The following is a 12,059-nucleotide window of genomic DNA, read 5'->3' on the forward strand; positions in this document are numbered from 1 at the left end:
GGGGTAGCTTGGTGATATCCAAAAGTCTCATATATATTAATAATTTCCATATTTTATCCATAACCTACAAAATATAAAATTGTATTTAACAGTTACATAAAAGGGGCGATGCAGGGGCGCAGTAGGTAGTGCTGTCGCCTCACAGCAAGAAGGTCGCTGGTTCCAGCCTAGGCTGGGTCAGTTGGCGTTTCTGTGTGGAGTTTGCATGTTCTCCCTGCGTTCGCGTGGGTTTCCTCTGGGTGCTCCGGTTTCTCCCACAAGTCCATTGACATGTGGTACAGGTGAATTAGGTAGGCTAAATTGTCCGTAGTGTATGAGCGTGAATGAGTGTGTATGGACGTTTCCCAGTGATGGGTTGCGGCTGGAAGGGCATCCACTGCGAAAAAAATATGCTGGATAAGTTGGCGGATCATTTCACTGTGGCGACCCCAGATTAATAAAGGGACTAAGCTGAAAAGAAAATTTATGAATGATGAATTACATAAAAAACAACAACATGGAAATAAAAGCCATCAGCCTTTCAATATTTTTCTGTTGGATTGCAACCCCTGGGTTGTTTCTGTTAATGACACAGCAATAGCATCCGAAGCAGCAGATTGATTTTACGGCACAGTGTTAAACTTTGTCACCTTTACACACTCACCTACATTAAACACAAAGGCCACGACTGAACATGGAGGATGATCTGCAAATCAAAATCTCCTAAACAATTTAATAATGTCAAAAAACAATATTAGACACTTTTTGTGTTGTCAATATGCTCATCTTTATATAGTTTATACAGTTGAATGTTTATAACCACCTTAAAGGATAGTGGGGGTCGCGAGTCACTGGAATTGTTATTTTGGAGGTTGTATGCTAAAAAGTTTGAGAACCCCTGATGTAAAAGAAGTCAATGTGATTTGAGGCAGAGCATCTGGAAGAAAGGTAATTAAAGTGATCTTGAATGTATCATAATTTTTAAAGGGTCTATGGGCTGGTCTGAGTATTTCAGAAGTTGCTGGTCTACCTGGATTTTCATGCACAGCCATTATAAAGAGAGGGTTCAAAAATTCTAGGGAGAAGCAGTATTATTTAGAATAAAAATGCTTTGTTGATAGCGAGAATAGACAAACTGATAAAATAACACATCAGATAATCTTTAAAATAGTTTCTTGAACTTGACGGTGAGTTAACTAAACTCGAATGACCTCAACAGTCAGCAGATCTGTCCAGTAGATCATACTGGAGGCGATTCACATTATGCACATGCCGATTGATGCTATGTGGTTTTAGCCCACATGTGTCATTTCAGCACATGTTGAATATTGTACTGTATATGCCATGATGAGCTAATGGTCCAACATTAGAAAGGTGTCCCTAATACCATGACCAGTGAATGTAAATGTCAGTGTTCAAAAAACTTCTACTGAACTGAGTGTTAAATCACAAGACATTCACATGCTTCACATATGCTATTCAAATAGAAACAATGCTCTATTTACAAAGGCACACTTCCTTCTTCCATTCACAGACCCAACCTGTCTACAGGCCCTTTATTTGTTCTCCTCTAGTATCCCTATTGCCGTTAACAACATTAAATATTCAACATAATAAAATATTCCTTGAAATGTTCAATAAAACTAAAATGAATTTGGACGTAAAACTGTTTGTTTGGAGTGCTGTGATTCTTGTGTACCAGTCTGTGCTGAGCCTGCTGTTGTTTAGGATTAGCGTATGTGAGATAGCGTTCTTTCTCGTGATTGGTTGATTCTGCAGCTGTGGTTGGGATAGGCGGGGTGGGCGGGCATTCTCTCAGGTGATTGGCTGATCCTGAATCAGTAGTGAAGGTGGGCGGGGCCTCGTGACACAGTCAGCTGTGTGTGTTCGAGGTGGTCTTCGTCTGCTCAACTGAAAGCACATTCAATCGTAACAGAAGGTGATGATCAAATTATTCACAAACTACACAGAAAGAACTATCACGCCGCTATTTCACTCGTGCGACTTAAGGGCAACACGTATATCATATTAACTTCGGCGTGACTCTCAGTTTAACAGTTCTGAAGTTAGTTTAATCAATGGCAGAGAAATTGGACGCGACCGTTGACGGTTCGCCACGCGCCGCGCACAGCTCCGCGGACTCGCCGACCACCGTCCTGATTCCGCCTGCCCTGGAGGACGTGGTGGAGGAAGAGGACGTGTTCCTCTCTGAAACCGGGCACAGCGGAGCAACTTCAACACCGCACGAGTGTCCGGGGAACGGGGTTGAGAGACTGGCGGAGGGGAGAGAAGGAGAAGTGCGTCCTGACAACCAGGCGGAGAGCAGCGAGTTCCTGCACCTCACTATCCGGAAACAGGTGTCATACAGGTAAATCCCACTCACGGTTAACAACTAGAGCTCAGTACACGAGGATATGAAATTTTACATGATTTCAAACTCATACCAACTATCACGTGGACGGGCCTTACTCTGTACAGTTTGAATTACTGTAAATTTTGGTTCAGTTAGCGTCAGGTGTTAGCAGCAACTTGTCATTTTCTAAGCAACCGTCTTGATTGATTCTGGCTGACAGTAACGTTACAAAACGATCTGGATTTCTGCCATCAAAAGAGGACACGTAACATTCTTGTAAAAGACTATGTCAAACTTGTTATATACGTTTTGTCTGTTTAATCTTAACACTTATCTATCTATCTATCTATCTATCTATCTATCTATCTATCTATCTATCTATCTATCTATCTATCTATCTATCTATCTATCTATCTATCTATCTATCTATCTATCTATCTATCTATCTATCTATCTATCTATCTATCTATCTACGTTGTGTAAAGATTGAGGTAAAGCTGGCACATTCGTTGAGTGACAATTTGTGACATGCTCCCTATATTGTTTATCATGGTACTTTGAATATTCGGTCGAAAGTCACATGGAAGTGTTTCTTGAAAACAACATTAGCACTATTTGTTTAACTGAACTTTATTGTACTTTTTATAGTAATTGTAATTGTATAGTCATTGACTGTTAATGTGATTTCCATATTTAGCATTGGCAAAGAATACTTTCCTGAAATTATTTTAATAAGGAGAAAGTTCGAATGTGTGGATATAAAACCAACTTTACTTTATTTGTGTAAAGAGACCATTTCTTATACTGTATTACTTGTTTTCTAGGTTTGATTTATTTGACTTTGTTTTATATAAATATTAGGGATGCTCCGATCAGTCGGCCAGAGTTCCGTATCGGCCGACAATCACATTTTATGACTAGATCGGTACTCGCCAATCTGGCCGAAGTGTTAGTTTACAGGTTTACAAGCAGAGAATGATTATTTTAACTTCTTATGAATCAAACATGCACTACAAACTTTTTCTTCATTGAGACATGTTGAATTATTCTTTCTTCATTTGAAATGTTTCCAAAATCTACTGTTAGTCATTTTCCTTACCATTTTTTTTATCTGTCTTATCTGTTATTTTCTGTAAAGCTTTTTCTGACCATGACGAGTCCACAGTAAATAGTTAATAGAGACGTGTTTAAGGGATTATATGCAACATCCTTCATTTATTTATTTATAAAAAACAGAATAAAGGAAAAAAAGTATACCTGGAGAGAAAATATGCTTCATGCAATGTTAAAGTTATATAAGGATTAAAGCATCTGAATCGGTACTCATTATCAGCCAATCACCATAACAAGGAATCGGTACTCTGTGTCGGCTCCAAAAATCCTGATCTGAGCATCCCTAATATATATATATATATATATATATATATATATATATATATATATATATATATATATATATATATATACACAGTTGAAGTCAGAATTTTTAGCCCTCCTGAATTATTAGCCGCCCTGTTTACTTTTTTTCCCCCAATTTCTGTTTAACGGAGAGAAGTTTTTTTTTTAAACACATTTCTAGTATTCAACACATAAATAGTTTTAATAACTCATTTCTAATAACTGATTTATTTTATCATTGCCATGATGACAGTAAATATTATTTGACTAGATATTTTTTTCAAGACACTTCTATACAGCTTAAAGTGACATGTAAAGGCTTACCTAGGTTAATTAGGTTAATTAGGGAGGTTAGGGTAATTAGGCAAGTTATTGTATAATGATGGTTTGTTCTGTAAACTTTTGAAAAAAATTGCTTAATGTGGCAAATAATTTTGTCCTAAAGTGGTGTTTAAAAAATGAAAAACTGCTTTTATTCTAGCAACAATAAAACAAATAAGACTTTCTCCAGAAGAAAACATATTATTAGACATACTGTGAAAATTTCCTTGCTGTTACAGCAAACGAAGCACCAATATTCTACATTGCATTTGGATTTCTTTTCATTCAGGTGTAATTATTGTTTTGCTTTGTTTTTAGAGGTAATCTGGTTGTCTGTGAGAAACTGGTGACTAATTATAGTTCATTAGATCGAACAACATGGCTCTCCTGTCATAAGGGTCAGTTTGCTATGACTGTAAATTGAATTATTATGGTGTCAGATGCCAGAATCTCCTTGCACATTATCAGCATCTGTATCTGGCGTCATCATCATTAGTGCAGCTATCATAAGCCTGATGGAGAGGCCTTATAATGCATCCTCGGTGACATCAGCCAGCAGCAGAATGACACACCTGACGATGTGTGCGGCGGGTTAAGAAGTAAATAGAAGGCAGTGCTTTGTTACTTCAGAAGCATTTGCATGTGGTCTCAGTTTGTGATCCAGTAATGTGTGCACGGCTTTACTGGCTTATTTGTCGTTTAGGGAAAGGCCATTTCATCCTGGGCAATAAAAGTGTGTGTGTGTAAGTGATTGTTCCTAGCTGACACTTTGCTCTCTTTTTGTTTGCTGTGTCATGTTCATCAATAGAATCCTGTTGTATATGGGCAAATCAATGGACTTGTTTTTCCTGCGAGTAGTAGCTAAAAATATCAATTGTGTGTTACAGTAATAGAACTAACTTAATGTGGACAATTTTGTTTATTTTAATAAAGTTCTTTAGCGGTAAAAAAGTAAAAAAAAATTGTCAATTTTGGTTGTGCAACTTGCTTTAGCTTTAGTGTTGAATATTAGTTGCAAGAACTAAAGATAAGGTTTATTGCCTGTTACTTAGTAGTTGTCCGATAAACTGTTTTTCCTTTCATTTTTCTAGGACAAGGTGAAGCTGCCTGTTGTAATTGAAATTCTTGACCTTGGTCTGAAAGAGGAAATAAAGTTTAACATTATTTATAAGAGCTTCCTTTTCCTCAGACTTTCTCTGGCACTGTAACTGAATCTTTTGGGAAATAATACAGTATTTGCTCTCCTCTCGTGCTTTAATCTCTCATGAAACTAGCACCAGCTGTGCTGATTATGTAATAATGCTCAGGGTTTTTATACTACACAGTGTAAAAGTGATGAGACTGTGTATGTGTTCGTGGGTCTGATGGTGGATGGTTTCTTCAGCTCTGAGTGTGTTATATAAGAGGATGAAGGCCACTGTGTAGATTTACAGGTGGTTTTGCAATGGAAAAAAAGTTAACCAGAGTCAGTGTGAGTCGTGCTCTGATATAGGGCGGAATGATGTTATAAAATATAAATAAAAATGGTCAAATATATTATTGGAATACATTTTACAATAAAAAAGAGAGTAATTACTATTTACAAGTGTTACTGGACTTTTTAAAAAAAAATTTTATAATCTAATTATGCTACATATTTGTTTTTCGCAAATTTTATATAACTGTAAATTAATATTTTGTACGATCTTTTTTATTATGATTTTTTATATTAAAAATATATGTACTGTACTGTTACTTTATCTTAATTTCTTTCATTTTAAACAATAAACCATCAAGTAGGGCTGCATAACACTGGAAAAATATGCAGCATTGTTTTGTGAGTATTGTGATAAAAGCATTTTCAATGTTACAAACGTTTTCCATTTTCCACATTTACAATCGCTATTTTTATTAACTGTTTTTAAAATTTGATTTATTTGTGTAATGATACAAATATAAAATTACATTTTATTTTGGCTAAGAAACCGTAGAGCTGCACAATATATAATTTAAGCATTGATAATGCAATGTGCGCATCCACAATAGTCACATCGCAGGATCTGCAATGTCCAATTGGTTTTTATTCACCTTATTCTTTGCGTACGAGCGGGCGCAGCCATTTGAATCTTTTTGGCTTAAGACTTACAGTCTCACTCACTTCCATCCACTTTATTCATTTTAGACATTAAAAACAGCTATCATGCAAACACTTCTTTGTAGAGCAAATAGATGGACCGTTTTCTGCTGTTTATTATTCCTAGTCATTTCTCCTATAGGCAACTGAATCGAAAGTTCTAAAACAATCGCAAAAACGAATGCACTTCCGCATTCAAAAATAAGGTCAATAGTTGATCAGGAGTCGCAGTTAAAAACATATTATTTGTGTCATTGCAAAGTTTAACTATGAAGTTACTAAAAAGCCGTAGACTCAAAAACAAAACGAATGCCTGAATCCTCAGCTGATATTCAGAATTTTATTTTTATTGTCATTCTTGCTTTTCACTACTCTCGCCATAGGTATTTATTTTGTGCCCAGTCTAGCCAATAGCTATAGCAGCACTTACATGGGAGGTGGGTATAAAGATAGTAAGGCTTCATCTGATTGGTCAGTTTTGGATGAACAACAAATGCATGGAACACATAAATATGTACTGCACTCCTGCCATCAAGCTATTATTTTGATGAATTGCTGGCAAATAAGTGTTGTTTGGCTGCTGGTTTCAGAGGAAAGCTTGTTTTCATTTATAGGCATTCAGCTCATGATGTAAGGGGTATAAATGTTGTACTTCACTCTGAAATTCGTGTTTATATTATTAAATGACAGCCTACATGGTGTGATAATGACAGTATCAATTCTCTTTCAAATACATTATGCAGCCCTATTCTGATGGATGAACGGCAGATGCTGAAAGGTGCATAAACTTAAAACATCTTCAGCAGCGCCAGTAGAACAAAAAGCAGACATGGATTGATGATAACTGCATAGCTTAGAATGGGAGAAATCTCTGTAGCTGTCCACCTCAGTGCTGTTGTTGTGACCTCAGTAATGTGTTTGGGGCAGTTAGCCGTGGATCATCATCATTTTAGCTCTTATTAGTGTGGGAGTCAATTAACAGCAAAAAAAAAAAAAGAGTGAAATACGCGGAGAGCAGCCTATGGGAATAATGAACAAAAACAAAACATTTCAATATTGAACCATGCATTCAACCTGAGTTGTTTGTTGTTTTTACTTTGTTTGGATATAAATATGTACCAGGATATCGGAGTATTCGCTTGTTAACTGGTGACTGTTTCCGGGCCCAAGCCGTCACTTATTTAAGTTGAGAAATAATTAGTTTATGATCACTTTTTTTCATATCACACATTAAAGTTAATTTTATATAAGGTCAGAGTGTACACAACAATCTCTGGGCTTGCTGCATAACAAATATCAAAATTTTAACAATTTATAAAAAAAAAGGAATCACTTTCTGGCCATTGGATATTAGGCATGGATATATTGTGATCGTGATTTTTGAAAGTATTAAATCGCTTTGTAAATGTTTATTATTGCCATTTCATGAGTCTCCCCAAACAGTTGAATAGAGCGCTTGGACCTGGAAGCCGCTTTGCGTGACGTCACACTTAACAAGCGGATATTGCAAGACTAAACCAGTTTATTCACATTAAATTAATCTGATTGCAGTGTTTTAGGCACTCACAACATGGCTTATTTCAGCCTTATGTTTTGGTATTTGCATTGAAGAGAGCTTTAATTATGATTAGGGCTGTACTAAATTGGAAAAATATGACTTGCAATATTTTGTTTTTCTGCAAAACATATTTTGAAACAAATACAATTTTACCAGATGCAGGGCTCTAGACTGACTTTTTGCGCTGGTGCACCTAACAGTTTTTTGCACTGGTACACTTTTCTTCTAAAATGCATTAGCACAATCCACATAACCACAGTCATGGAGTACTTGAATAACTTATCACACTGGTGTGATCTCAGATTTATTTTATCACACTATTGAGAAATTAGGCCACACTAGAACCCCGAGAGCTTGAATAGCTCTATAAAAAAAAAGAAATATAAATATATATATATATATATATATATATATATAGACTGATTTGGGAATAATCTGGGTGTGAATCGTGCATAATATAATAAACAATTTAAAAGCATAGATAGTACAATAAGAGGAAAGATAAAAAGGAACTTATACAGTGCTTATACAGTCACAAATGGTACAATTTTTTGTTCCAGTCAGAGGCCTTAAAACATGTAGATGATAAACTTTCACTCTATGGTTTAACTCCACAAATATCATGTTTTTGAAATTATTGCTCTTGCTCAATTATAATCCCAAAATAGGAACTCAACATTGCATATACTGCGATGTGAGCATTGCAGACGCTTATATTGGGATATTGATGCTGTAGCGATGTATTGTCAGCCCTAATGATGGTATGTGCATTAATGACAGTCATGAGGTATAAAAAGCTTTCTCACCTCTTTTTCATTTATATTTTTATATTACCTCTGAAATAAAAATGATTAAAGATCTATTTAATACCAAAATAAAAATTCTGTCATTTACTCATACTCATCTCATGCCAAATTCACGAGGCATTCATTAATCTTTAAAACACAAATAAATATATTTTTTTTTAACAAATTTGGGCAATATCTTTCCACCAGTTGAATGTCTGTTAACCTAAAACATTCATAAGGAGATAAATAAACATATAAATAAATAACACTTTGCAGTTGAGTTCAAGGCTTCTGAAAAGACTGTTGCTTTATATGATTAAAGAATTTAATGAAGGCATTTATTCACAGTGAGCAATGTTTACAGCATTCATATGTGGTCACAGAAGGTCAAGCATGCTTGCTTGATGTGCAAGAATCAGTGAGATTCATTCTTGCGTGTCATGGGGCTTGTTAATGTCTGCAAGAACCGGTTTGTTCTTGTGCATTATAAGCAGATATGGTGAGCTTCTGTTTAGGTTCCCTAATCAAAGACTGAATTGAATCTATTCATCAAATAAAGCGTTGCCTCTTCAGAAGCTTCAGTTAAACTGCTTGATTTATATATCATAGACTTATTTTTGATCTCTTTATGAACATTTAGGACATTCATGAATATTCAATGGACAAACTGAAGTCTCTTATTAATTTCATAATATCTTATATAATATCTCAATATGAAATGATGAATTAGCATTTTGGGGTGAACTGACTCCTTAATCTTGGAATTCATGAAGAGGGTAAAATTGGCCTGATGAGCTGTGCATTTTTCAACAAAGTATTGCTTGATATTCAACAAATTCATTTTTATGTGATTCTAGAGAAAATGTGGGAAGTCACAGTTCAGACAAGTGCTGGATGATATGACCTAAAATCAGCTTGAAATTGGAGTCATCTTCTAAAAATGGTCAAATTTGTCATCGTTTTAATGAATAAATTTTTTTTCAAACCAAAAAATTTAATTATTTTTTATTTCATTTACAATTTTTTTTAATTGAATTGAATTGAATATTTCATTGTCAAAAGTTGGAAATTACCAGCATCTCTTGCAAGCAAAGCTAAAGTTTTAACAAAACATCATTGAACTAAATATTTCCTATTTAATTATTTTAAATGATAGAACTTGGTAATTCAAGTTACCAAGTGGGTGATGCTTGACAGGGTATAGCTCAGTAAAAAATAAAAACTAATAACTAATTTCTACTAATAATCAATCAGGTTTCACAACATTAATGACAGTTTCTGTGTCTGCTCGTTTTATTTGCTTAAGTGAAAATGCAGATGATACAGTTTAAGTCAGGATTATTAGCCTCCTTTTGATATATATATATATTTTTTTTAATATTTATTAAAGGATGTGTAACAGAGCAAGGACATTTTCACAGTATGTCTGATAAAAATTTTTCTTCTGGAGTAAGTCTTATTTGTTGTATTTCGGCTCGAAAAAAAAGCAGGTTTTAATAATAATAAAAAAACAAACATTTTAAGGTCAATATTATTAGCCCCTTTAAGCTATACATTTTTGATAGCCTACAGAACAAACCACCATTCTACAATGACTAGCCTAATCATCCTAACCAGCCTAGTTCACCAAATTAACCTAGTTAAGGCTTTAAATGTCTCTAAAGCTGTATAGAAGTGTCTTGAAAAATATCTAGTCAAATATTATTTACTGTCATCATGGCAAAGAAAAAATAAATCAGTTACTAGAAATGAGTTATTAAAACTATTATGTTTAGAAATGTGTTGAAAAAAATCTTCTATCCGTTAAACAGAAATTGGGGGAAAAATAAACAGAGAGACTAATAATATATAATTCTGACTTCAACTCTACCTGTGTGCGGGACCAAGGACCTTTGAATTGCAGTGTTCCTGTCCAGTTAAACCAGCAACAAAGAAGATTTACCTGACGTACGATGAGAGATGTCAGGTTCCTCCCATGCACTCATAAAAATGTCAAAACATATGTGAAAACTGAAAGTGTTTTTAAAAGGGAAGTATCATTCAGATTAAAAAACAAAACAAATTAACCGACATGGGGAAATTACGTCCGTTATAGGTTATGAATTTTGGATTTGGTTTGTTTTTGATTAATCCTCCAGCTCTAGTTCAGACCAGAACAATTGTTAATACACTTTTTTCTTTGCCAGGCTCTGCTTTTGTAAAGGAAAACATTTTCAAGCCTTCTCCCACAATCATTTTGTATTACTTTGATGCAAATCAGACTTTTTCAGATCATGCAAGTCTCACTCAGATTTGACCTTGATTGCCACATCATGTAGGATTTCTTTAAAACAACGCATTTAAAATGGTACATCTGAACGTATAATTGCAGTGTTTTAAATTTTCATATGGTCAGAAATTAATATTTTAAAATTAAAAAACACTGTGCAGGTCAGATATGCCTTATCATATTTTTTTTTGTAATTTCATCATACTGTATGTGATTGCTGTGCAGCAACTGCTGATGGTGTCTATTGCAAGTGCCAAAATGGGTGTTGCAAATCCATTTGTCCCTTCTGTTGAAGTAGTGGGCTACATCCGAAATGGTATGGTCCATCAGTTTACTGGCAGGGATTGGTTGTTATGGATACAGCATCACTGATTGTAAAGGGTTATATTGATACATTTTTTTGCATTGCTTTGCTGTATCTGGCGTAAACATGTTATCTTACTATTTGTAAATTTCACATTAATTTATTTTTCTGATGTGGATTTGTGGGTTCTCACACTTTACTGGCAGAACCATCAATTTGTCTATGTTTTTCTATGGGTCATTCTCTAGTACTGTATAAATTGGATGTATTTATCTACTGTACAGGAGAGTAACTTCCACTAGGCACAGGGAGGACATGCCCCAGTGCCACCCCACTTTCAAAATCCTATTTGTGTGCTTTCAACCTTATGATTTTATATCCGTGTGGCGCTGTCACTGTGGATGCACAGAGAGAGTCTGTGTGTGTCAATATGTGCATCCGCATCCAATAAATTTGTGTAAATGCTCTAAAAATAACTTTGTTAAAGTTCTGATGAGTAGATATAGCAATTAAAACAACTGTTTCACACAGCAATAAAACAGCAAGCTACAACAGATGACTTTGACATCCATGGATGAAAAAAAAAGATGCAAGTTAGTTGGTTTCGTATAAAAGCTCTGGTCAGAAATATCCTATTTTCTGTTAGACAGAATATGTCTACACCTTTTGAGGTTCATCTAATGTTTAGGAATTTGTGCTGCACAGATATTTTTATATAATTTGCCTAACAATGAATTTTGCAGATGTCTATTTGCAGTTGATATTACAAAATAGTGATTCAACACACAATTCATTTTTTTGTCTTTCTTTTTAAATTTAACAAATTAGTTTAAAATTAAATTGGTTTATTCAGCCTATTTGTTCCTGGGCATAATAATTATATTAATAATAAGCAGGATCATTGAGAGGTCTAAAAAGTTGTCTTTTGCCTAATTATAGTACACTATCCCTTAATACCCTCTCCCCTTTTTCAATT

General features: G+C 34.7%; 1 protein-coding gene and 1 long non-coding RNA gene across 17 annotated transcripts in view; one reads left to right on the forward strand and one right to left on the reverse strand.

Annotated features, from left to right (window-relative positions):
* Positions 1-1,259: 1,259 nt before the first annotated feature.
* LOC147836058 (uncharacterized) lies at positions 1,260-3,730 on the reverse strand. Its single transcript, XR_015496013.1, has 3 exons — positions 3,413-3,730; positions 2,807-2,970; positions 1,260-2,746 (listed from the first exon to the last, which is right to left on the reverse strand). It is a non-coding gene; the product is annotated as an uncharacterized LOC147836058 (long non-coding RNA).
* The window catches only part of dgkza (diacylglycerol kinase, zeta a), a 195,478-nt gene continuing 185,299 nt past the window's right edge, over positions 1,881-12,059 (forward strand). For all 16 annotated transcript variants that reach the window (NM_001442946.1, XM_087259375.1, XM_087259377.1 and 13 more), the window contains exon 1: positions 1,881-2,347. In NM_001442946.1, the coding sequence (NP_001429875.1) occupies positions 2,058-2,347 (290 nt within the window). In that variant the 5' untranslated portion in view covers positions 1,881-2,057. The remainder of the gene's footprint in view (positions 2,348-12,059) is intronic.

The sequence above is a fragment of the Danio rerio genome, chromosome 7 (genome assembly GCF_052040795.2).
Source record: "Danio rerio strain M-AB ecotype USA chromosome 7, GRCz13ab, whole genome shotgun sequence".
Taxonomy (NCBI): Eukaryota; Metazoa; Chordata; class Actinopteri; order Cypriniformes; family Danionidae; genus Danio; species Danio rerio.